Genomic DNA, 27,243 nt, shown 5'->3' with positions numbered 1-27,243 from the left:
CAAGGTTGCCAGGGTAGCTTTTTACCCCCACCAAAACTCAGGCAATTACGTACCATGTTTTACCTTGTTTGGAAATTAGTGTGCAAGTGTAATAGTATGATGTACCGAATCAATTCTACTGTAATTCATATTACAAAAAGAAATCTGCAAAGAGCAAAAGGAGGATTATGGAGTGTATAGAATGTCTTTAACTCAGAAATGTGTGTGCACCTTGTTTCCAACACAATGGTGGAGATACTGTAGAACATCAGCTATCATTGTAAATAACATAGGTGAACAAAGTTACATCTAAAACTGCTCGTCAAGCTGCCCGATTGCATCTCATCTGCCTGTTATTCTAAAAAAAATAAAATAAATAAGAGTAAACAGTCATCTGTATGATAAATCAAGTGTGAGTGTTTACTTTTTCAGAAACTGTTATAAATGCTAACGTCGTCTTGCTCCACCAAAGTCTATGGTCCAGAGCTTGCGGCTGGATTGATCCATGAGGTGCTTCTGCAATTTCATCGGCCTTCACCGTAACACGGGTCACATTTTAGAAGTAATAAATAAGGCTGAAACATCTGCACGACGTCTCGATATCCCCTAGAACAGTCTCGCACAGTTCACATCATCGCTTCTAGCCTGGATCCTGGTTTCTCCCGGATATATGACAGGCAAAATCAAAGCTTGTTTCATGGCTGTTGGAGCTGACTGGTGTTACAAATTGGTGGTTCTGGTGTATCTGACAGAGTGGAGAGTGTTATTAGGACACTAACTCCCTACAGAGCCACCACTAAGAACCAGGCCACTTTAAATTCATGAGGAGAACTGAAAAAAACTACAGTAATGCCGTTTCAAGTTTGAAATATAGACACTATAAATTATAATAGCGGTGTAATTATTTAAAGCGTAATCATGATCACTCCTGCTCTGTCTCTGCGTATGGATAACGTACAGGCAGGGCAATAATAGTGATTTCCTCAAACCTGGTCTGAGAGCTTGTGTTCTGTGTTGCAATGACGTTCAGCTCCGGGAGCCATGCCTGTCTGAAGTGGGCACTCCTGCCAGGGAGGCACCGTTCTGTCTGGAGCTCGAGAGGAGAATGAGAGCAGGACAGGAAGAGAGAGAAATTCTACCATCCTCCCTCACACAGGTAGGAGCCACTTTCTGCATGAGTGCACATCAGACGTGATAAATCGTCCACCAGAGGGTCACTACAACATGCTCAGCTAAAGGCCTTATTTTATCTGCTTGCGTCACTTTTGATAAAATATATTCATTTACTCATTCATTTTCTACCGCTTATCCGAACTTCTCGGGTCACGGGGAGCCTGTGCCTATCTCAGGCGTCATCGGGCATCAAGGCAGGATACACCCTGGACGGAGTGCCAACCCATCACAGGGCACGCACACTCTCATTCACTCACACACTCACAATTGGACAATTTTCCAGAGATGCCAATCAACCTACCATGCATGTCTTTGGACCGGGGGAGGAAACCGGAGTACCCGGAGGAAACCCCCAAGGCCCGGGGAGAACATGCAAACTCCACACACACAAGGCGGAGGCAGTAATCGAACCACCAACCCTGGAGGTGTGAGGCGAACGTGCTAACCACTAAGCCACCGTGCCCCCGATAAAGTATATAAAAGTATATAAATAATCAGCACAGACTGTAGTTTTTAATAAAACCTCTTAATAAAATTTAACAAGCACTATATTAGGAACACCAGTATACCTAATCATTCATGCAATTATCTTGTGGCAGCAGCGTAAGCATAATATCATGTAACTTCCAGGAATTGACACAGACTCACTAAAGCAGGAGAATCGAAGACCAGTTTGGTGCCCAGTTTGGTGCCCACGACAGCATCAGATCCCTCTTCTTGGCTTACAGGAGGTCTCCTGCTGTTGTAGCTCATCCACCTCGAGGTTTAATGTGTTGTGTGTTTAACCACATGTGTCAAGTGATTATTTCAGTTACTGTACTTGAGTTCTTACTATTGGCCTGTATCAATCTGGCCGTTCTTCTCTGACCTCTTACAATAACCACATCTTTTTAGTCTAATACTTCGTACAACTCGACTCTCTCCTTCTTTTTCCACCGCACCCTTATCTAAGACAGGCCATAAAACTGTGAAGATGATGTGGTTGGATCCACATTTTTATAAGGCTGTAAATAATCCTTAACAAAATCCCATGAGAACCAGGTGAGGCTGTGATGAATGGATCCACCTCATACCCCTATATAAAAGTTGCCCTTAAAACATAAGCTGAAGAACCACAAAGGCATTTTCCCGTATAAGTCTGTAGGCAAACTGGAACACAATTAAATACACTAAATACTCTAAATACTGTTTTAGCCTTATTTGCTATTTTCCTTGACCTTCACAGTCAATATAACAAATCTGCTTAAAAGTTAATTCACAATGTAATAGTGAATGCAGCAAACGTAATCTACACAGATACAGAAACATCTCCACATATCTAAATTCTAATGAACATCAGTTCAGTTTCCATCAGTATTATGCATATTAGCTTTTCCTGATACCTCGTCATTTAGTTTTTATGTTTTTACTTTTTTTTTTTTTTTAGCATTTTCTGTCCTGCTGGATCAAATTGAATAAGTTCTCACACATTTCATTATCACCCATAAACTTTATATCTCATCCTCACTGCCTCTTTCAGGAGGAGGATCTGAGACATCTGGAGGCACATCAAGGTCCGGAGCTGCAGGTTCTGCAGTCGCACGAGCCTGCATGGCCACAGGAAAGAGCTCTACTGCAGCAGGAAGTGCGCTTGTTCAGGCAGAATGCCATCATTGTCTACATGAAGCTGCGCTGGATCCTCATGCACTGGAGGCTCGGGCGCAGGACCGATGCAGCCGAGGAGGTATCCGATGTCGAGCTGAACGACGACATAATATTTACGTGGATGTTTAAGTTACTGAATGCTGTCACTCTGTTTGCTCCATGTGTTCAGTATGAACGGTCGGAAAGCATCCCAGAGGCTGGAACGGTCAAGGAAAGTTCAGAAGAAGACATAGAGCGGGAGGACAAATTGTTTCCCCAGGCATTGTGGGGAGAAACCGCTGACCCTGGATCACTCTTACAGTCCTCAGATAAACTCCACTATCAGAAACAGGTACAAACATGACTTTAAAAAAACAGAGTGGGTGGCTTTGTAACTTGAATATGAAATAACATAAAACAGGCACACGACATACAGCAGTCTCACAGAACCTGACTAATTTTCATAGGCTGAATGGTGTGTTAGAAAAGGTGTAACCATGAATCTTTGTAAGTTCCTGGCCACCAGGGATCCAGTGTCATAACATGAAGAACGATCTAGAACACTACACTGCAGGGCTTTTCTTCTGAACATGACGCATATTACACTAAATCACAAAAATTAATGATTTTTTTTAGGTAAAAAAAGTAGGTTTAATCTCTCTCCTTATTTATTTATTTGTTTGTTTGTTTGTTTGTTTGTTTATTGCTAATTCCAGAGTTGCTGTATGTTGATTAAAATTATATTTCTATAAAATAAAAGTAGAGTGCTATCTGGTTATCATATTATGTTTACATCATCTATAAACTGTCATATAAACGTTCAAGATAAAGCTTTTAGCTCCTTTGGTTTCGATAGCTATGGTGGTATACATTTGGAGACAGTTGTTTGTTATGAGAGAAATAATACCATAATAGTAGTATGTTGTGTATAAACGTTGCATAATGATGTTTGATAGCTAATTAAATATGGACAAGATTAGATATCAAAGCGCTGAATGAATTTCTTTATATTAAGCATTTTCTTCTATGTGTGTTATATCCATATTTTATGTTGATGAGTATTTTAAGAGAAGCAATGTAGTGCCTCCGGTTTAGACAAACATCTGCTAAATTATAGTGTCTGTACTTCTGTCTTCTTTAGTAAATATGGCTTCTCGGTGTGTGTGTGTGTGTGTGTGTGTGTGTGTGTGTGTGCCAAAGCTTTGCTTTAGCATTGTATTGGGTGCTCTCTTTGGCACTCTGAGCGCATGGATGCAAATAGTTAATGGAGTGAGTCAGAGCTATCTGTGTGGGATTAGAGTGGTGTTAATTAAAACCTCAGGAGACGTACAGTTAGAAATTGTATTCTGCTTAATCTCTCAAACGTTTTCTGGCTTCGAAAGCTTTCAAGCGGAGTAGGAACACACATAGTTTAGTCAGTGAATCATCCGTTATTAGTCATTTCCCTACCGTTAACATCATTTTGAACATAATTTTGAAGACGCCTTTATACAGAGTGACTTTTATTTATCCTATTGATACACCTGAGCAGCTAAGGGTCAAGGGCCTTGCTCAAAAGGTCAACCTTTAATCAGTAACCTAGTAAACCTGAACCACTAAACGACCACTTATCATTTGCCTCACATGCTTTACCTTAGTGCAGGCACAACAACTTTTTGATTTTATTTATTTATTTATTTTTAAACACTGTCTGATTGACCAACAGGATCAGTGAAGAAAGTCGACTGCTTATTAATAAAAAAAAAAAGCATGCTCTTTTTTAGACATTTACAAATTTTTCAAGAAATAATAATAACAAACATGACCTGAAGTACCAAGTATTATAGGCTGTTGAGTACAATTTAATTGAATAGAAATGAGATAAATATTGTGATGCAGCAGGTAACATTGTCCCGTCACAGCTTCAGGATCCTTGGTTCATTGCTGACCTTGTGTTACAATGTGGGGATCTTGTTTAATCTCATGGCTCAAGGTTCACTCTCAGAGGTTTCTCATGCCACTCAAAATAACTATTGATTGGCGATTGGCTTCTGTAAATTACTAAGTAGTCTCTCTCTCTCTTTCTCTCTCTCAGGTGGGTGACAGTAGACGGGTTCTTCATGCCCTGCGTTCTCTGCTAGAGGAGTTGAGGGCAGAGCTACGGGAGGAGGCTCAGAGATGCTGTCAGTTGCAGCAGACACTGGCCAATGAGAGAGCAGCATGGGAGATACAGCGTGCTGAGATGAGGAGTCACATTGCTCAGGTAATGACATTCAGAGCACATGCAATAATAAACAGTATGACATACACTTAGAGGTGAAATAGAAGCACATACATATTTAAGGTACTTTATGACAAACACCTTGGTTAAGGACATGTTTGTGTAGGGCATTTTACATGCTGGCTTAGTTTATCAAACATAAAATATGATTCTCTAATGTAAATCATGTCGAGTTTAATTTTAATCCTGGACAATAATAAAAATAATAAAAAAAGTTACATTTTTTAAAAATTACATTTTCATTTGTTAATAGATAAATATACTTGAAGCTTTGGATTTGTGTGTGTTTGTGTTTGTGTGTGTGTGTGTGTGTGTGTGTGTGTGTGTGTGTGTGTGTGTGTGTGTGTGTGTGTGTGTGTGTGTAAGAGAGGTAAAAAAAAAAAACTAAAATAAAAAATATTCATTACAATATTATTTTAGACATATGAGCTTTCCTCTTATTTACGGTAAAAAAAATATATATATATTCAGTCATTTGTCCTTTCTACTGGTTAGTGACCTAATACAATAATTTAAAGAAAAGGGACCTACGTGTAGGTAGGAACGTGTTTAGATTTGATTTGAAGTTGAAAAATGAAATCAAATGAGAAATCAACAGTCCATGCAGGCATAATGTTTTCTATCAGCATCCTATGAATCAGTCACATGATATAAATGAATTATATTTTAATAACAGATTAATAATGTATCGTTGTTATTCAGTTATTTTTCTTACAGCATAAACATATTTAAGCACAAAACATTGAACTTGTTTACTGATGTATGATTGCCATTAATTTCTCACTGTTAAGTGGATTAACACTCACAGTACTAAATAACTTCAAGGATAAATCCTAAATCCAGGCAAAAAAAAGGCTTAATTTGTAGTGAAAGTTAAAGTTTTTTGTCACATATTTAGTTGGCCCTCTATATCTGTAAATATATATAGCTGTGGGATTTTCAGTGTTTCTCAATTATGGCATATTAAAGTTTTAAACTAAAAAAAACAAAACTTGTACCTGGAGGTAAAAAAATTATTTTTGAATAACTGCATTTCTTTTACTCATGTATGTGTTCCTCCATCTCTACCCTACCTTGTTAGCTGGAGGAGTCAAGAGGAGAAACATTTGTAGGGGGAACGGACTCCCTGTGGCAGGAGAGAGAGCGAGAGCAGGAGAGGGAGCGTGAGGAGCAGAAGAGGCTTCTAGCTGATAGCCACAGTGTGGCTCTGGAGCTGCGATGGAAGCTGCGGCATGGCGAGCGCCGATGGACCAGAGAGAGAAGTGAACTCCTTGAGAGCTTCGAGAGGGAGCGACAGGAGCGAGACCGCAACGTACAAGACCTCCATCGCAAGATGGAGAAGGTCAGTGTTCAGCTGTCACAATAAGGGAATCAAAAGAGTCATCTGTTAACTAGACACGGTCAAAAAAAGGGAAAAACTAGAAGTGGAAAGAGGAAGACATAAAAAGGTCATATATATATATATATATATTATTTAACACAAAATCAAGAAGTGTCTTTCACTTCAAAGACTCACAGCAATCAAGAATCTGTAAACGATGGACAAGAAGGAAATGCTTCATATTACAGTAGTATATTACAGTATTACAATACAAAATAATATCAAGTAAATAATATTATTAATAGCAATCACTTTGTTATTTAACACATTTTAGTCCCCAACCTATACCCACTGTTATTCCTGTGCCCTCTGCACCATAAATTGTTTCTTTCTGTAGAATTGGTATAAAAGGCAAAAATAAACATAAAGTCTATAATATCAGAGATGAAAACATTACTGAGAAAATGTAACATTTATTGAATAATAATGATAATAAATCGTCATATTCAGATGTGATAGCAGTGAATTTTAGCGTCATTTTTGCAGGGAAAATCAGAAAATCAAACGAAATTCAATAAGCAGTGTATATTTTTTGCCTGGACAAATGTCATTGTCATAGTATAGAAAAAAAGAATGTTTTAAAAATTCTTCTCAAAAACACCTGGATCTTAATAAGCTCACTGCTTTAGCATATAGAGAAGATGTTTTATCATTCTCATTTGTTCCGTAAGAGTTCTTTGAGTAATTTCATGTTTTGTAACTTTTTCTGAAATGAAATTCCACAAATTTGTAAATCTGGCAACCTGTCTGTACTCTTCTTTGTTTCTTCTCGTCTCTTTTGCCCAACATTCCTGCTCTCATACAGATACAACGGGAAATACCTCTCCATCACTCTGAAGGAGGGACACCACGTGTCTTCTCCCCTCAGGACAGTCCCTGTAAGGCCCCCAGATCTCCACGCTCCCCTCGTGGAGCTCACTGTGCTGTGTCTCGTTCTCACTCGGACTCGGAGGCCACGCTGGAAGAGAAGTACACACATTATCACATTTCCTTGATACAGACCTAGATATAGTACATCACACCTTGTTTATTAAGAGTACACTATTAAGAGTACAGTTGATGAAATAGTATTAAATATGATGAATATGAAGCAGTTCTGCCATTGCTGCTGTAGAATTAATTATCCAGAGCATTCGGATAAGCGGTAGAAAATGAATGAATGAATGTTTAGCTATATGGAAATGAAACTATTGGCTACTCTTGTTTTACTCTGTAAGAAGAGCAAGACCCAGTGAGAGCCTCTTCTTGGATGCTTTGTCTCTGGATCCACCAAACGAGGCAGAGGTTCCACTGTCATCCAGGCTGGACAGTGAGAAGAGATATCCATGTCTCAATCAAGTAAGACATGACCACTGCCTGCACTGATGATGAGCATGCTTGTGTGTACATGTGAGTAAACATGGGTTTTGTGTATGTGTTACAGGCACTTAATGAGATCTCAGAAAGAGCAGATCCTGTACTCTATCCTGAGGAAGATATGAGCAGTGGAAACCTCCTAAGGTACCTCGGGAGATTTGGATGTAGCATTGATTAACAGCATTAAGTCTGTTGAAAGTCCTTATTTGGATGGTAATTCATACACTTGTGTGTAGGTAATGTGTTTCCGGAAATCTGAGTCTACATTAAGGACAAAAAGGACCACAGTCAGACCACACAGCATTTTTTCCAATCTTAAACTGGCCAGATTTATTTGGCCCATGCCCTTTGTAGCCTCAGATTTCTTGCTGACCGGAGTGAAACTTGACAAAGTCCTTTGCTGTTGTACATGCTAAGATACTTTTCTGCTCACCGCGGTTGTTATCATCCTATCAGCTCAATCCGGTCTGCCAGTTCTCTTCTGACTTCTGTCATGAGCAAAGCACTTCTGCCCACAGAACTGACATTGATAGGGTTGTTTTTTTTTCTTCACACCATTCTGTAAGACTTTTCTATGTGAAAATGCCAGATCAGTGGTTTTTAAAATACTCAAATCAGTCTGTCTGCACAAACAATAATGCTAACATCAGAGTCGGCTAATTGGATAAATGCATGACTGAGCATCTACAGGAGTTCAAAATGAATTGACCATTGTGTGTAGTTGGTTGTTTGTATTATGTAGTTTCAATTATGTAGGTTTCTTTTTATTTGTAATTGACCTCTACAAACAACAGCGGGCTCTAAAATGTGAAATCTTTCTTTCGAGTGCCTGTTTGGTTGACACTTAAACACAGAAAACATCTACACACTAGTTTTAATGTGTATTGCCATCTTATACTAATGGACTATTTTAACACACTATATTAAAAAGATATAGTATGTTTGGGAGTAGCTAATGTAACCTTGTAACTTGTTCCACAGGGCCAAATCAGTCTGCTCTATGAATGACTTCCTGCGTTTGATGGACAGCTCCCCCTTCCTGCCAGACAAGAGCAAATCAGGTGAATGTGGGCAGGATGAAGTGACTCCCCCCCTATCTCCTGATGACCTCAAATATATTGAGGAGTTTAATAGCAAGGGCTGGGATCTCTCCAAATCCCCACTGTCTTCCTGCCCAATCCCAGGCCCTGTGCTACCCCCTCAGGTAGTGGATGCATGGGCAGATACACACAGACCTGTCCTATCATCATCAGAAGCATTTCAGCCAGCTGCCTGGTACTTGACCACCAGTGCCACACTAACTACCAATACCACAAGCAGCCTGGAGCAGTGTCAGCGTCTGGCTGCAAGAGGCTCCCCAGTGCCTGACCACTTTGGCGTGCGTGTTCTCCACAGCCCCACTAGGGCCGAGAGATTAAGCCCAGTATCATCAGATCAGGAGTACGCATTGTCCAGGGGGAGCAAAGAAAACGAAGGGGAGGACATTTTTGGTGGTAGGTGGCCATGTGAACTGAGACATTTGGAAGGTGGTGAGAATGCACCTCTGTGCACAGCAATGGGTTACACATCCTCACTTGAGCTAGAATTGTCTCGGAATCTTAGTGACGACATGAAAGAAGTGGCGTTTTCCGTACGGAATGCCATCCGCTCCAGCACAGTGACCGGAAGCAGTCCGCCGGACCATCAAATGCGTGATGCAGCATGCCAGACCAATGGCTCAACAACACGTGGCACTCAAACCACACAAGGTGTGAATGTGGCACTGCAGACATTCATCAGCAGCCCTCGCCGCTGCCTCACTCCCGTTTCATCTCCCTCACGTAGCCTCAGGAAGGCACAGTACTCACCTGCCACACAGGCCAAGTTTGAAAGGTCATGTTGCTCACCAAAATACGGATCACCCAAGCTCCAGCGCAAGCCCTCGTGTATCAATTCTACACAAGGAAAACCTGAACCCCCTGCCAATGCATCCAGAGCTCCAACACCCACTTCTCAGTCTTTGAAGGGCAACAGTGAATCAGCATGGGCGCGTTCCACCACCACCCGAGACAGCCCCGTTCACACCACCATCAACGATGGCCTCTCCAGCCTCTTCAACATCATTGACCATACCCCAGTAAACTATGACCAGGCTCAGAAGTTCAATAAGTCACCCAGCCGCTCCAGGCCCAGTGAAAGTGGGTCTGCAGGTGTTTCTGACCCTAAAACAGCCAATTTTGGAGCACCACAGGACCCAGCTAGGCCATCCAGGGGTCGTTCACCCAGCCCTATCCAGCTCATAGTGGAATTACAGGGTGACAAGAACCCAGAAATGATTAGCATCAGGCAAGACTTGTCAGCTCCACCTGGTTACACGATAGCAGAGAATGCGGCACGTATATTAAATAAGAAACTGTTGGAGCAGGGCTTCAGGGAGGAGAAGAAACAAGGTACAGCCATTGCAGCACAGAGCAAAACAGGAGAAGTGGACAAAGCTGGATGTATTGAGGTAAACCTGAAAGGTTCTTAAACATATAGATACAAATTGTTTTATTCTCCCTTTGTTGAATACATACTGCAGGAAATTAGGAATCTTTAAGCACTATACATGTGAAAATGCCAGCGACTTTAATTAATCGATACTGCATGCCTTTGTGTGCCTCTGGCTAGAAAGCATGGGACAGAAATGCTGTGCTGCAGCTTATTAATTAACTAAATCTGCTGCTTAATGTTTTCTTTTACGGTCTCATGGTCAGCTCTACACAGCTGCAGAATTTTGTAGCTACTGTCTACTGTTGGCGTCGATGGTTAAAATACTGTCCATTTGGATAACTAACATACTGAGTGAATGCAAGGAATGTCTGTCAACAATGTCATAGACTCACAGCATTTATGAAGCTCAAGCCTTTGTCGGGATCACACAAATGTATAGTAAACTGGTAAAGGGTTTATAAATTGAACATTCTTATGCGACCATTGAAAAAAAATAGCAAGCGGTCTTTGATTTAGTGTGTTATTAGTTTAATCTATTTATTCAAGCTGTAAGCAAGATAATCACACTTTTGAAACAAGAAACAAGCTACAAGAAAATGTACAAATTTGTTCATATGCAGTGTCGGTCAATGGACCTTTTTCTATCAGGTGGTTATATTTAGTGGTAAAAAAAAAAAAAAGTCGGCTAAATAGCTAATTAGCCATTAGCTAATACCATATAAGCTTTGGTTACGTTTGAGTTCCTAAGGATGTGACTTTTGTTTATAGAATTATCATCATACACATGGCTCAATATATATCCAGATCATATAAGAAACTAAAGAACAGTTGAAAGTGCAAGTGCCTTTAGAGGTAGTGTGTATGTTTAGCTAACTGCTGAGGGCTAAACGTTACCACATGTAACACCAATACAAAGTCTTTTTTTTAGGTAGATATCTGAAGCTTTATATATGTACATAGAAACACTTTTTTATATTCTGTCAGGGTTCCTGAATCATATGTTTCGGGCCATATTTAGAGGGGAATGCCACATATGCTAAAGTGCTGAAAGCTTGTCTGAGGAAATGGTAAAAAAGCAAGAAAATTCACCTGGATTAAGCTAGTTGATAATGCTAACCTCCTTACCGCCATGAAAGCAACACAGATATTTGCTAAAACATTTCAGTACAATAAAACATGTGGAGTTTATAAATACTGTGGTATACAGTATACTCAGTATGTTTCTTCTCTGAATGGACAGTGAGGATGGTCATGCCAAAAAAAAACCCTCACCCCTTTTACAGGTCTCACATCAAGAGGAGTGGACTTCCTGTAGCCTGCAATGATGTTTCTCTTGGAGCCTTATCACACAGGCTGTTTTTTTTTTTTGCCAACATCTCCTGTATCTTGTGAGATTGTATTTTTGTTCTGATTAGTGTTTTGCCCTGTCTCCCTCTCCGGACTGTCTCCAGAACCACACTGTCTTACTCACTGCTCCCTGGGGACTATAATGCTGCTTGCACACATGAGCTGTCCTGTAAGTTCCTCTTCTATGACGTTTAACCTCAGAGCGACCTCACCGTGCCATGTCCTACTGTGTTTATTGGATCTCTATAGCACTGCATGCCACATCATTCTCACAAAGAAAAAGATTTTGGCCGTCAGGTGTTGTGGGTTATATGCTGTGTTAATTTTTCCTCACTTTTCAACTTTTCAACGTTGTGGTGTAGGTGTGAGCATGCATATCATTTTCTGATTAAAGAATTCCATCAGTAACTAAAAAGGTTCATCTAAAAAGCTAGTAGCATATAAAATTTTATACATATATATATATATATATATATATATATATATATATATATATATATATATATATATATATATATATAAAATAAAGCTCTTAGGTGTAGTAGACATAAGTGACATGGATGCCACTTTATATGGCACTATATATACTTCCAGGGCACAATGCTAGCTTTTTGGATGCTGTGGATATTATCATAGACAATTAAAATGACCCCATTGTGTTTCCACTAGGTTCTGCTATGCGTCTTGTGTGTATGATGTCGTCGTCCTCCTCCATTTCTATGCTTTCCTTACCTCTCTTACAGTTCTTGCAGTGGAGGCCATATTAAGTGGCAAACTATTTCCATGCCTACATAAATGACCTCCTCGAGGACTACACACTAACAGTTTCTGCTCTTTTTTTTCTTTTCCTGCTCTCCATGTTGTGTTAACAGACAGTTAAACTGTGTGTATCATGGCTGCATGCTAATAACAGATTTTGTGAAGGAAAAAAAAGATTAGAAAAGCATGAATTCCATACTGATTCAGGCTAGTTTATGCTAACCGACTAGCAAAAGCATACTAGTTTTGCTGGTGCTGCTAGCATGGTCATTGTGGATTTTTTTCAGGAGGGTTATTTATACCGTAAGTAACACATTTAGTGCAAGTAGCGGACTGACACCTTGCTCCTAACTCACATTTTTATGATAGGAGGGCTACTCTTGGGAGACTAATTCGTTGGCTGTAATGTGCTTAAAAATTGTAATGTTGATTAGTGTTATGATGCATCTGTTCAGTATCAGAACTAAAATGACTGTAATATTCCAGTTTTAAGTGTCGTTTGTGATTTAAGGTGACGTTAACACATTTTATGTTTACATTTATCTCGAATAAATCAATGCTTTTTTGTGTTATTTTTAATGCTACAATCTCTGATGGCACAATTTGAAAATACCCTCATTCTTAATAAACTAGCTAGCTGAGTAATTGCTAGTAAACCAGCTCACATTTCACCGCTCAGAGAACAACATGAGGTAGATTCCAGCATCCATGTCTCAGTCTACATTTTGATATTCGTAGTAAATTATTTAAACAGCCACGATTTTTTTCAGCAGAAGCATTAGCTACGTTTGTCCCTTCTTGCTAACTGCTAGCCTGCATTTGTCTCAGGTAGACACAAGGATTTTTAGTAGCTGTCATATTACAGTATGCTATTTATCTGTAGTGAAACATTTTAAAAAGACAACAATAAAAACTGTTGTTTTTCAATAACTTAATGTTAGAAAGGTTCCGCAGTTAAAATTATTGGCATCCAAACTGAGCACGAATGTGAATCATTTTTAAAATGTAGAATGATGACTTATTAGAAAAGTGTAAATTGCTGCAGTGAAAATCTAGAGTACCTTCCAGAATTATTGGCACTCTTAATGAAAATGAACTAAAATGTATAAATATATAAAATAGCTCAACCATACAGGAGGGGTTTTTTTTTTTTGTTTGTTTGTTTGTTTTCTGATTTCAAAATGATCGGCATATTTAACATTTAAATTTTATAAAGCCTGCTCTAGAAAGGAATAACAGCACTGCTGTGGAGAGCCTCTTTTTGTTAGAAACACCGAGAGTAGTGGGAAAGCTTTTAAACTCATTTACATTGGTTGATTTGTGCACATGGACTTCTCTCTTCAAGTCACACCACAGAATTTTTGAAAGGTTCAAATATAGTTTTTTGAAATATTTCTGTGTTTATTTGGAACCAGGGTTTGGGTTAAAATATCCTGGTGGCTTTGAATACTTCATAATGCCATCAGTCTTCACAAAAGTACTGAAGCATTCAGCCACAAAACAGCAGGAAAGCACCACTGCTTCACCTACATATTTTACAGTGGGGTATCCGGTGCTTACTCCTCTTAGTCCTGTAAGTTGTGAGCTTGAGCCTCTATGGATCGGACTTGTTTGTCCTGCATTTATCACAGCTTTGTGATCAGACTGAGATCTGAGGAATTTGTGGGCTGAGCTAACAATTTGTCATCTTTGTCACATTCCTCAAACCGTTATTAAACATTTTTTGTAGTGTTGCAGGAAGCATTATCTTGCTGAAAGAGGCCTATGCCATTCGGAAATGCCATGGCCATGTAGGGGTAAATTTGGCCAAAGTAACATCCACATGAATGTCAGGATCTGATCGTCTTCTGACATGATCACATCACATCTAATGGCCTTGGTAAAGTTTTTTCTAAGATGCTTTTAGGAAGGAGCCGGTCTCTTGCTTTTCTTCCAAACAGCTTGTTGTTCTGATGCTCGGTGGTTAAGATGTTGGACTGCTGATCAGAAGGTCATGAGTCCAACCCTAGAACCATCACCAATGTGCCCTTGAGTAAGGCCCATAACCCTTAGCTACCCACGTCTATAAAAGATATAAATGCAAGAGAAAGTTATTTCAAAACTTTACATCCATAGGAATCGAATAAACTGTGTAGTCTTTCTTTCTTTTTTCCCTCCTTTACCTTCTGGGTTGCTGTATTTGGAGGCAATACATTTCCAATTCCTGACAAAGTTCCAACTGTTTCTGTCACGTGAAACTTTTTGCCATGGCCGTGATTGTGATTAATGATTTCTTTAACTGCCTCATGTCAATCAACAGCCATCTCTCACTGGATATTTTTTCTCACATCTTCATGGTAATCGATGACAAATTGATTGACATTGTGTTTTCATTCATTATGTGGGGAGGGCTGTCAATCCTCTTGGCACATGTAGCTTTGAGGATACTTCTAGTAGTTCTACAGAGAATAATTCCAGCATGTATTGTTTTGATTTATATAATAATATTTGCTCATTTTTATCAAGGGTGCGAATAATACTACAGGGTGCTGATATATTCTGAATCAGCCATCCAGGAGGAGGAAAAAAGTCATGTATCATGGGTTTAAACCTCACCGTATACTGACACAAAATTATGACAGATGCAGCATGTACGTTAGATTGTACATGAACGATTTATAACAAAAAGAATAAATATAATAAGTTGTGTGTCATCAGTCTCCCAAGTGCACAGGAGTTATTATTACCGTGTCAGCCGCTACAGTGTCAGTCTCATCTCGGCTAACGATCTGCTCCGACACACTTTATCAGGTCAGATGAAGTGTCTCTATCTTTCTGCTGTTTATTTTTAGCGGAACTAGTTTGGTTTGTTTATTAGATCTCTTCATCTTTCATACGAAACCCGGTCCTGAGGAAATGCAATAATAAACAGAGAGGCGTTAGAGTAACAAATGATGAGTGTCTTTAGCTGAAACTGGATTTTTCTGACATGAATCTTCAGAAATAATTGAAATTATGGTGCTATTTTTGTGGTTTTGTTTCATATATTTATAGATAATAGCATTGGTATTGAAGAGTCTTGAGTGGGGCTGCATTATATGGTAGGGGTAAAAAATATATGGCATTTATATTGCTATTTAAACCTGTGTAATGTGATTTAAATGAGATTGGCAAACCTGTGATGTATCACATTGAAAGACTAACCTGCATTACTTTTTCCACAATTTAATTGGTTTAATTGCCACAATTTATCAAAACACCAAAAAATAACCCTCACTGCAATCTCATTTGCATATTACAAGTGAGTTTAGAATTGCAAAGTCCTGCTCTTGAGCTATTTTTCCAATATAAACGATTTAAATGTGTGTATATTCATGTGTTCTTACTGAAGGACCTCCCCCGATCACCAGTAGCCCCGCCCCTGGACAGCTGTTTCCTGCGCCCAGCGCGTCCTGCCAATCGCCGTCCTCCCTCTCGCTGGGCTGCGAGCTCTCCTTCTTCTTCACCCAACTACAGAGACCACACCAATAGGTTCCGCTTCCCCTCACCAGTCAGACCTGCTGAAATGATCCTAGAGACAGAGGAGTCCAGTCAGGAACTACCTCAGCTCCCACCCTGAGGACATCCTGCACCAGCCAAGCTTGCTCACTGTCCTCCTCTCCTCTCCTCTCCTTTCCTCTCCTTTCCTCACCTCTTTTTTCCTCTCCTCCTTTCCTCTCCTCTTCTCACCTCTTTTTTCCTCTCCTCTCCTTTCCTCACCTCTCCTCTCCTCACCTCTCCTACAATTACCTTTAGACTTGTAGACGTCCGTTTTCTCCTTCAGGTCTATTATCTTGTCTCTGTCTTCTCTAGCATTCTTTTCTGTTTTTTTCTTGTTCTTTTCTCATCACTTTACTCCCTATTTTTCTATTCTCTCCTACTCATGACCCTCTGGTCTTCTTATTTCTTCCATCTTTCTTTTCTCCTCACCTTCTTTGACTTGCTTCTTTCCTCCCTATCTCTTCACCTTTCCTGTCCATCCCGTATTCCTGATCATCTCCTCTGATCCTCTACCTCTCCTCCTCTACATAATCTTCATCCCCTGCCCTCCTCATTCACTCTCAATTCCTCTCCATCTGTCTCTTCCTTCTTCTCCTTCCCTCTTACAAACCTCTTCCCGCCCTTTTCTTTTTTCCCATCTTATCTCCTTTCTCTCCTCCTCCGTGTCTTATCCTTTAATCCAGCCTGACCACACAAGCACCAACAGGGTGTTGGAACATTCTAGACCTTCTCACACCCTTCACATCCTCAACACAGGGGATCAGAGAAGGACGCAGTTACTCGAGCACCAGCCAACAAGCAACAACCTTCTAGTACTTTCTGTGAGAATTCAAGTACCTTGAATGTACTGAAGCCAAACAACACAACCTAATCCATCGGAGGTGCCTAAACACACTTGATATCTCAATGGTCCCATATACGTGTGTCTCTGTGTATATGCAATATGTACGAATTTCTATGTGTTTGGTCAGATTCCGTTTTTTTTTCTTATATCCTGGGGAAAATGGTGACATCGTTTTGTCTGAATGTTTACATGTTGTTCATTTTTTGGCTTTTTCTTTTAAGATCTCTTTATCTCTCATGTACATATACTTGATCAAATTATTTTCTTATTATTTAATGTGATAGTTTTGTTTTTGTTTTGCTTGTGGCTTCGATTTAATTGAGTTCAAAGAAAAGACGTTTCATTTAATTGTGTTAAACAAAAGAAAATGCGGCAGAAGAACAGAATCCTGAGTCAGGGAAACACGAAACATGATGTCAACAACACTGATGTATTTATTACTCCAGATGTACAACTGAATGTTAAATGCACCACAACAGGAAGGAAACTGGCAACTGATTATCCTTATGCATATTTTCCTGCATAATTTGATCTGCATGCCTTTTAAACCCTAGCACTTTAGTGCATGATATTAAATGCTGTTGTACCTTGTGCTATATCTCTATAATATAAGACAGCCCTATATATAAACACACACTCACACACACACACACACACACACACGTGCACACACTCACCCAACCCACTGTCCACGGTCTGTACTTTTACTGGCATTAAATTTACAAGTTAGACCACTTTTTAAGTCGCTTATTGTACTTATTGCCCTGTCTTTGTATAGCCGTTATTATTGTATTTAAATTCTTTCTTTATTTTAAAGGATAAAATGGGTTTGAAAACAAATGTAGAATGTTTTAAATTAAGTCAGTGTCTAAAGTCTAATGATATAAAGTCTGTTTAATTGTTAATAAAATGAATGTGTATTTACAGAAATTACCTGACGTGTGTGTGTGTGTGTGTGTGTGTGTGTGTGTGTGTGTGTGTGTGTGTGTGTGTGTGTGTGTCTGTCTGTGTCTGTCTGTGTCTGTCTGTGTCTGTCTGTGTGTCTGTGTGTGTCTGTCTGTCTGTGTGTCTGTCTGTATCTGTCTGTGTGTCTGTGTCTGACTGTGTGTGTCTGTGTCTGACTGTGTGTGTCTGTCTGTCTGTGTGTGTTTGTCTGTCTGTGTCTGTGTCTCTGTGTGTGTGTCTGTGTCTGTCTGTATGTGTCTGTCTGTTTGTGTCTGTGTCTCTGTGTGTCTGTCTGTGTCTGTGTCTTTGTGTGTCTGTGTGTGTTTGTCTGTCTATGTCTCTGTGTGTCTGTCTGTGTGTGTGTGTGTCTGTGTATGTCTGTATGTGTCTGTCTGTCTGTGTCTGTGTCTCTGTGTGTCTGTGTCTGTCTGTGTGTGTGTCTGTCTGTATGTGTCTGTCTGTTTGTGTCTTTTTGTCTCTGTCTGTGCATGCACTTTTGTATGAAAATATTGGCTCAAGTTGGCTAGGCAAAACAAAAATAATTAACACTACAAGACTACAAAGCTACAAATTCTTAAAGCTCTGAGTTTCTAATATCATACAAGTAATTATTCACCACTGTAAAGTGAAACATGACAAAAACATTCAATGCTGAACATGAACACAGTAAAACTGGAGGAAATCCCATTTTTTGGCTTCTGAAAAAATAGTTAATATTGTCCCTTCATTCTGTTCCCTACAGACAGACTTATGGGTAATCTTTACTAGATAGCATACATTGTTTGGGAATTGAATATGTGTGTATTGCAACCAATATGAAGGTTTAGATATTCTAAAAGTTGCTGGGGTTAAAATGACCCAATTTGGATCAGTTTTGAAACAGAACTGGGTCTAAGATGGATTAACTCAGCATGAGTTGTTTTAACCCAGAATAAGTTGTTTGTTTGTTAATAAATTGAATTTGTGGGAAACTGTAAGTATGTTAATAGACTGTAGGCAGAGGTGAGAAGAGTCAAATCCAAAGTCAAGCCTGGTTAGTCCAAAAAAATAATATGCTCTTTAAGCCTAGATGAACAATTAGTGGAGTAAATATACACAAACTATGTATGTTTATCTTTTTCTAGACAAACTTTATAACTCGGTGGAAATGCTGTAAATGCAAAACTATAATAATTGATCATTTCAGGTTAATTTCACATGAACTGAGGTGTTGTTCCCACTTGGGAACACATCTAACATAGTGTTCGAAGGTAACTGCTGCTGTCTTTGGAAGTATCGATGTTTTGGTGTCAGGGAATTAGCTGTATTTTAACGTTCTATGTTGTTATAGCAACAACGACAATATTTAAATTAAAACTTAGTGTGTTATAAGCAAAGTCTTTACATACATGTAGTAAAATATACAGTAATTTTTGTTGTTGGAACTTATTCAGCACTGTGTCGGTCTTTTATTTAATTAAGATTCAAAGAAGTTGAAAAATATATATATATATATAGATAGATAGATAGATAGATAGATAGATAGATAGATAGATAGATAGATAGATAGATAGATAGATAGATAGATTAGATTGTTTTTGGGTGTATTCTATAAAATTCTACTTTGGTAATACTGTAAGAGTGAATCTCAGTCAGCTCACTGGTTTAGTAACCATTGGTCATTTTAAGGCTTAATGGCAAAAGCTTTCCAGATTTTACATCCCACAATGCACTGCAAAATCCATGTAGAATCAATGCTCGCTATGTTAGCTTACAGGAAATGACATCTTTGTCAATCCTGATGTTCGACCCTTGGTCGGAGTCTCGTCACCCGGTGGTCACCCTGCCAGGAATTGATCTACATGGTCAGCCATTGACTCATGGGATTGTTGTGGATGGGGCAACCTAAAGACTGTCATGTCTTCTATGAACCAATGTTGTGTCAGTCAGCTGTACAGTATGTTCTGGTCTTTATCGAGACTTTGACAGGAAGGAATTAGTGTTGTGCTGAACTCACAGTTTGTGCTGACCCATTAGTTCCCCAGGAGCTCTCGGCTGCACAATTATAAACTGTCGTAGAAAGGATATTATATATAGTATATATCACTATATATATAGGGAATCACTCTCAAATGATGCCCTACATGAGTGATTTTTAACTTTCACTTCTGTGTACAGTATGTTTGAGTATAACAATATTTTTGAAGTGTTTAAAGATAAAAAAAAATGCACTATATAGCATAAGATCCTATTTGAAGTACCATGACAGAAACACAGATTTTTTTTTTCAGATTTAAAACATGTATATTTTATGTTTTTGTTTTTTTCAGTGACTCAACATACCTCTTTCTTATTAATACTTGTACTTATAGCACTTATTAACCCCCCCCCCTCACACCCACCTCCCCCCAAAACGAAATAAGTGCTATATTTCCTGTTAATAGAGATTTAGACTCAGAAATCCTTAGTGTGTGACCTAGTAAACCAGTATTGATGTATGCATTGATAGAGACTTCGAAAGACTCTTGTACGCCGCTCTGGATAAAGGCATCTTCCGAATGTAGTTAATGTAAATGCATTAGAATTTCTCTGGAAATTCAGTGAGAGTCATCAGTGTCCCAATGTGTAGTGAGTCAGAGTCCTGACTAGTGCCTCAACTTGTGTAGCCAGGTATCCTGAAAGTATTCATGCTGTTTACCTGCTCTGTTTGGTTAGTATGTATACAATACATTACCAAACACAGTATAGCGATGGGTTGGATACAGACTTATTGCAGGTATTGCAGTGCATTGTGGGATTTCATGACTTCGCTGGATATTTTTCACTGTGGTTCTAAAAATGTCAGAAATACAGTAACTGTGCAATATGTAACGAACAAGGGTTTGGATTTCTCTTCATGCTGTTTCATGCATGAGCTTGGAACACTTCCCTTCCCACAATTCCTGTTTAGTTCAGTTATGTTCTCTGCACATGACTCAACTATAACTGATTTACAGGTTTTTGCAGTCTAATCTAAGCATCTGTGCACTGTATGTGGATATTTTTAGGGAGTGTGTCTTGGCAGAATTCTTGGGATCTGAGATCTGTGTGATTAGCAGTAATGTAATCCTGATGTAAGCATTTGTGCTGCATGTGTTCTCTTCACCTTGAATATTCTGTAACGATCACTGGAGCGAACGCTTTGGGTTGCTTTTCCCTTTTATATGTTTTTCTGAGTCTTTGTAACTGTGTTGCAGCAGAGCTGCTGTGTGTGTGTGTGTGTGTGTGTGTGTGTGTGTGTGTGTGTGTGTGTGTGTGTGTGTGTGTGTGTGTGTGTGTGTGTGTGTGTGTGTGTGTGTGTGTTCTGCTTTGTAGGTGTTGCTGACGTTGCAGGCTTCACCAGCTGTCTCTTCTTCATTATTAGTGTGAAAGCTGGTGCTCCTCTGCACCAGCTCTCTCTCTCTCTCTCTCTCTCTCTCTCTCTCTCTCTCTCTCTCTCTCTCTCTCTCTCTCTCTCTCTCTCTCTCTCTCTCTCTCTCTCTCTCTCTCTCTCTCTCACACACACACACACACACACACACACACACACACACACACACACACACACACACTGGAATCTGATTATCCTTGTGCACCTGCCATCACCACCGGTAAAGCAGACTGCTATCAGAACCACCTTATGAAATCTCCACTTAATTCAAAAGCAGAATTAAGACTGCAGGGGTCTCAGAAATTAATAGACTTATAGTAAGCAGCCTGCTGCTTATACAGTAAAGTGAATTAAGCCCTGACCTTCTCTTATCCTCCAGGAAAGTTGAATCATTGCCATGGAACAGGGGAGTGATTTATTGACAAGTCCACTGAAGGGTGCCTCATCAATCAGTGCTTTTTCTTCAACAAGAAAAGAAAGGAATTACCCTTAGATCAAGAGGCATTGTAAATAATCCTGAATATTAGTAAAGCTTTAATACTGTCAGGTTTTTATTTTGTATTTTTTTTTTTTTGCATCAATCTAATGAATAATAGAAGGATGTGAAGATTCTGAGGCATTTGACTCAACCACACACACTCTTTTTCTCTCTCCTCAGGGACATTACGGTAGAAAATGTGGCACTCTGTAACACCACGCTCTCCTTTTCCCATTAAAGAGAATGATAAGTGTGAGCCTCAGTATTTTAGATTTTATTTCGTTTTGCTCCAAACCTTCCTTTGAAGAGAACTAAAATAAACTCTGAAACTACAACATCCAAGAAATGCAATGTTCTACTTTTTGTACTATTCTCATTTACATATAATCACAGTATGTGTTAGTTAATGTTAGCATGAGATGCTTTCTCAGGAAGACAACATGAAGAATATTGGCTGGAAGCTTATTTTTTTATAGGCTCAAACTGAGAAACCGAATCGAATTGGATATTGATCCTGCATTATATAATCATGTCTATGAGTCGTTCTCCATTACGACCCTGAAGCACAAGCGAAAATAAAAATAATTTACTGATCTCATACTTTCTAAAGGGAAGACTCCATGTTTAGGGGCTATTTGTGTCCCACCTACAGTACATTCACAAACATGATTATAAAGATCAAACACACATTATTTTAAAGTAATTCAAACCATTAATAAAACCCTAAAAGCGCCAGTATTTATGCCAATCCCGGTCATCTATAACTACACTTTACTTTGAAATATAATCTGTATATATTTACATATACAGTATATAACAATCACCAAAATGTTTGTATTGACTTGTAAATCTGTTGTAAATGTTAATCTTGAGCCATCCTCTTCCATGAGTCATCCATTCCTGAAAAACGAACACATCCACCCCTATGACATATTTGGGACATTCCACAAGTCACATGTTCAACAGGATGTTGCATGATGGGAAAATCAAATTGACTTTCAAATTGAAAATACAGCTCTAAATGGGACTAATGATAGGAAATTAAATTAGCAATTAGGTGGAAAGAGAGAGAGAGAGAGAGAGAGAGAGAGAGAGAGAGAGAGAGAGAGAGAGAGAGAGAGAGAGAGAGTGCACAGGTTGCAAAAGAGCTTCTCATACAGACCCCACTCCATCCACATGCACTGAAGTGTGAGCTCTCGCTCTTTCACTGAAACACCTTATCTTTGACCCTTTATGACATCCTTTCTTCCTATAGAGCTCTGAAAACTTATACGTCTTGTTTCTTCTTCTTTTTTTTTTCTTTTCTTATATCGTCATCATTTATTTCATAGTCTGCTGGAATGATTCACAGAGAAAGAATTTCATTGTATAATGTAACAGATTGTTTAAGTTCTTTTATATTTATAGGCTGTTATATAGTAACTGTTCCCGCCACCACCTTGTGTGTGTGGAGTTTGCATGTTCTCCCCGTGCCTCGGGGGTTTCCTTTGGGTACTCCGGTTTCCTCCAACGGTCCAAAGACATGCATGGTAGGTTGATTGGCATCTCTGGAAAAATTGTCCGTAGTGTGTGATTGTGTCCAGGGTGTATCCTGCCTTGATGCCCAATGACGCCTGAGATAGGCACAGGCTCCCCGTGACCCGAGTTCGGATAAGCGGTAGAAAATGGATGAGTGAGAGAGAGTGATTCGATGTCCCAAATTTACTGAAGAATCATTTGAATCAGTCTGACTCGATTGAGTCAGTGCTGAGCATGTAGGCCTGAGAAAGAAAAGCGCCCAAAAGCTGAACATCGACATTACTCTTTTAGATGCTCATTAAGACATTGTTGTTTCTCAGTTTCTCAAAATGAAGCCAGTAAATCTGATTCTAACGCCTGAGTGCAAAGGTCTAAAAACACTCTCTCTCATCTCTCTCTCTTTGTGTCTCTGTAAGCAGAATCTTCAAACTTCCCCCAGATAACGCATTTATTTTGCAACACTGGAAAAGTGCTGGGAAACTGAGGTGTTTTTTAAATACATTTCTACAACATTACTGTAACATTACTCCTACCAAAATAATTCTACACTTTCTATAATCTAATATCTATCTAGCACTGTGCGAGCAGACGTCTTTTAGCAATAATAGCAGATGTTTTGTAACAGCGCTGGAACATTATATATCCGTTATACTGCAGTAATGTTCAGTGCTCACTTCTGATTGGTCAGATTTTCAATAACAGTATGGCTTGGACTGTCGTTCAGCTTGGAGATTGATATTAGGGTGTTTGTTCTAACACATTCAGGTCTTTAATCACTTACATTAAGATTTGACACGATGAATTTAAAAAAGAAATTATGTAATTGTTTATATGGTCAAGTTTTCTGTTTTTTTTTTGTTTTTTTTTTGTGTGTGTTTTTGTTTGTTTTTTTTTTTTGCGAAGGAGTCTCCAGTGTCAGTGTTTTGTAACGTTCAGAAAAACTTTCTGTCCGTTTAACCCCAAGAAACAGACAAAAAGAGGCTCTTCATGAGATGATTAGCAACCATAAGACATAAGAGATAACAGAATATAAAACAAACTAGAAATGGATAAAAATTTGCCCAGTTGTTATTCAATTCGATGTGATTTGTAAAGTTCCTTTAACAATGGACATTTTTACAAAGGAGCTTTATATGAATCTATAAATGAGAAGAGAAGAAACTTTGAGAGGACCCAGACTCAAAAGTGAAGACACCCTCATATAGGTGACACCAAATATTTGGTGAATGTAAATAATTTCCATTCTATAACTGTGGTCAGAAATTGTTAACCAGTAGATTTATTCAATATAAAGACTCTCTTGTTTAATTTTGGATGTGCTGTTAACTTGCTAAATGTTCTAATATCTCGTTGTTTGTCCTAACGGCATGCAAATCTTTGCACTCTACTCTATATTGTAAACTCTAACAGATTCCCTAGCTCACTTGTAAGCCAATGCAGCTAAATTAGCTGATCTCATTTACAGGACCTAAGTCTTCCAGCTTATCTTGTTGTCCTGTCTTGCTGTTTCCAATCCACAGAATTGACCACTTAAGCAAAGTGGCGTTGCTGTGACGCGTGTTAGAATTGAATAGCACAGCCTTATTTCACATCAAGTTTGTTTGCATTATTTTAATTGGCCTAATCTCCAGATAAACACACGCATACCCACTGGGACCCACTTGTTTCTGGGGTATATAAATAAATCTGTGCCAGTCTTTGCAAATGAAATAAGTGGAAATTGGATTGCATATCATTTAGCTGAAGAGTGTCCTTCATTCTGAAAAGAAATGAATATTTTCATGCTGACACTCATAGAATTTTAATGCATGCTCCTTTCTTTTTCCAGTTGAACGATAGAAAAAGCAACATCAATCAGACATGGAGGGAAAAGCAGCTAATATTCATATTATTGTATTTATGATGATGTAGAATGGGATTTTATCTTTACTGTACATATGAATGATTAATTATTAGTCAGGCTGAACACTTCTCTTAGTGTCTCTGCCACATTACAATTCATAGCTCATGAAACAAAATGGCATTTATCTATTTTGTTGAAAAAAAAATAACCATAAAGATTTTTGTCACATTTTTCACGGATAATATCAAGGGGATCGGCTTCACGGGATATGTTTTGGATCATGCTCTAAAAAAAGAGTGTTTATCTACAAAATGTTCTTGTCGGGGGCACGGTGGCTTAGTGGTTAGCACGTTCGCCTCACACCTCCAGGGTTGGGGGTTCGAGTCCCGCCTCCGCCTTGTGTGTGTGGAGTTTGCATGTTCTCCCCGTGCCTCGGGGGTTTCCTCCGGGTACTCCGGTTTCCTCCCACGGTCCAAAGACATGCATGGTAGGTTGATTGGCATCTCTAGAAAATTGTCCGTAGTGTGTGATTGTGTGAGTGAATGAGAGTGTGTGTGTGTGTGCCCTGCGATGGGTTGGCACTCCGTCCAGGGTGTATCCTGCCTTGATGCCCGATGACGCCTGAGATAGGCACAGGCTCCCTGTGACCCGAGTTCGGATAAGCGGTAGAAAATGTTCCTGTCAAAGACATGTCCTATGCATGATCTATGGTGACTTGTAAAATCCACCCATCCAGGCATTTACTCTCAGATGGAAATACAGTGAGATGAGAGGAAGAGATTTCAGTCTCTGATCTTGTTTTAAGTTGATGGTATCATCAAGAGCATGTTGCATTAGACCTGTCACCACAGAGACAGCTGTAAGAAGGCTCAGAAGATTGATCATGACTTTTTGCAGTTTGTAGGTCAAAGATCAGTTGGGTTGATGCAACTAACTGCAGATCTATAATATCTTTTAAATATTATGTGCACATAGTGAGTAATGGTCAAGTCATATTTCCTTTTGCACCTTTTTTCAACCATAAACCTCCTTAGCACTCGTCTGTTTTCAGTTTTGGCCTTGTGTCTGTTTATTATTTATGTATATGGATGTTCCCATTTTAGCGGTGTCTCATAAGGGTAAGGGTATCTTGGGCAACACAGACAAATTGAGGAAGTAGGACAACACCTTACAGTATGCAAGTATTTATTTATATCGGACTTTAAAAACAATCAACATTCATCATTAACAAGTTACAAAACAATTGAAATGTATTAATTAAATTATTGAATTCCAAAAAGCATTCGCCACATCAGAAGCTACATGCCTTATGTTTCACAGACTTTTTTTAATCAGGATTCAGAAACAGTAAGGAAGAATAAGAGTGTGTACAGTGGAGATTTTGGTTATGTTGATAAAGGTAATCCATAACGCAAGATTCAGTTCATTAAGTGACTTAAATATGAATAATTGGACTGTCGGGATTCAGAACTGAGCAGAAAGACCATATTTTGGATCGAAAACTAATACAGTATAAGTACTGTAATCTCTGCAGAAACTCTCCACCCCCTCGTGCATATCATCATTCATTACGGCATTCATTATGTTAATCAGAAACCACATCATAAACACTTATCTGAACAATATCTTTTATTTCTATTTTATGGTGTTTATTTACAGATGGTGTCAACTTAAAATGTTCATTTGATTTCTTTTAGAATTATAAGCTGTTATATAGTAACTGGATATGCACTATAGTTAGATTTGGGAGTGAAGAAGTAGAAGGGATTTAAATGTTTTAAACTCTGGGTCGGGTGGCACGGTGGCTTAGTGGTTAGCACGTTTGCCTCACACCTCCAGGGTTGGGGGTTCGATTCCCGCCTCCGCCTTGTGTGTGTGGAGTTTGCATGTTCTCCCCGTGCCTCGGGGGTTTCCTCCGGGTACTCCGGTTTCCTCCCCTGGTCCAAAGACTTACATGGTAGGTTGATTGGCATCTCTGGAAAATTGTCTGTAGTGTGTGAGTGTGTGTTAGTGAATGAGAGTGTGTGTTCCCTGTGATGGGTTGGCACTCCGTCCAGGGTGTATCCTGCCTCGATGCCCGATGACGCCTGAGATAGGCACAGGCTCCCCGTGACCCGAGAAGTTCGGATAAGCGGTAGAAAATAAATGAATGAATGAATGAACTCTGGGTCTATAATAATAATGGTGTATCAAAGATACCTTTGTAAAAGCAATTTGCAATACAGCCTTATTGAAATGGTGAAATGGCTTAATTGGCTGTTTCAGGCTTCTTTTTACCTTTTTATTTTGGAATAAAAAAAAATTGTGAGTTGAATGCAATATTTGGGTCATTTATCTAAAAAATATACGCACTCATTT

The 27,243-nt window shown here is 39.1% G+C and overlaps 1 protein-coding gene across 10 annotated transcripts in view; it reads left to right on the top strand.

Moving 5' to 3' along the window:
* LOC113645154 (microtubule cross-linking factor 1) overlaps positions 1-17,643 on the top strand; it is a 53,822-nt gene extending 36,179 nt beyond the window's left edge. For 2 of the 10 annotated variants that reach the window (XM_027150501.2, XM_027150499.2), the window contains 10 exons: positions 1,010-1,135; positions 2,672-2,875; positions 2,966-3,127; positions 4,850-5,017; positions 6,117-6,377; positions 7,222-7,385; positions 7,634-7,754; positions 7,840-7,916; positions 8,754-10,260; positions 15,721-17,643. In XM_027150501.2, the coding sequence (XP_027006302.2) occupies positions 1,010-1,135; positions 2,672-2,875; positions 2,966-3,127; positions 4,850-5,017; positions 6,117-6,377; positions 7,222-7,385; positions 7,634-7,754; positions 7,840-7,916; positions 8,754-10,260; positions 15,721-15,948 (3,018 nt within the window). In that variant the 3' untranslated portion in view covers positions 15,949-17,643. Of the gene's footprint in view, positions 1-1,009; positions 1,136-2,671; positions 2,876-2,965; positions 3,128-4,849; positions 5,018-6,116; positions 6,378-7,221; positions 7,386-7,633; positions 7,755-7,839; positions 7,917-8,753; positions 10,261-11,484; positions 11,507-11,527; positions 11,761-15,383; positions 15,431-15,720 lie in introns of those variants that run through there. The other 8 variants (XR_003441152.2, XM_047806153.1, XM_027150502.2 and 5 more) reach the window with 8 other exon arrangements.
* The last annotated feature ends 9,600 nt before the right edge of the window (positions 17,644-27,243 follow it).

The sequence above is a fragment of the Tachysurus fulvidraco genome, chromosome 22, assembly GCF_022655615.1.
Source record: "Tachysurus fulvidraco isolate hzauxx_2018 chromosome 22, HZAU_PFXX_2.0, whole genome shotgun sequence".
NCBI lineage: Eukaryota > Metazoa > Chordata > Actinopteri > Siluriformes > Bagridae > Tachysurus > Tachysurus fulvidraco.
This window is presented reverse-complemented; position numbering and strand designations above follow the sequence as displayed.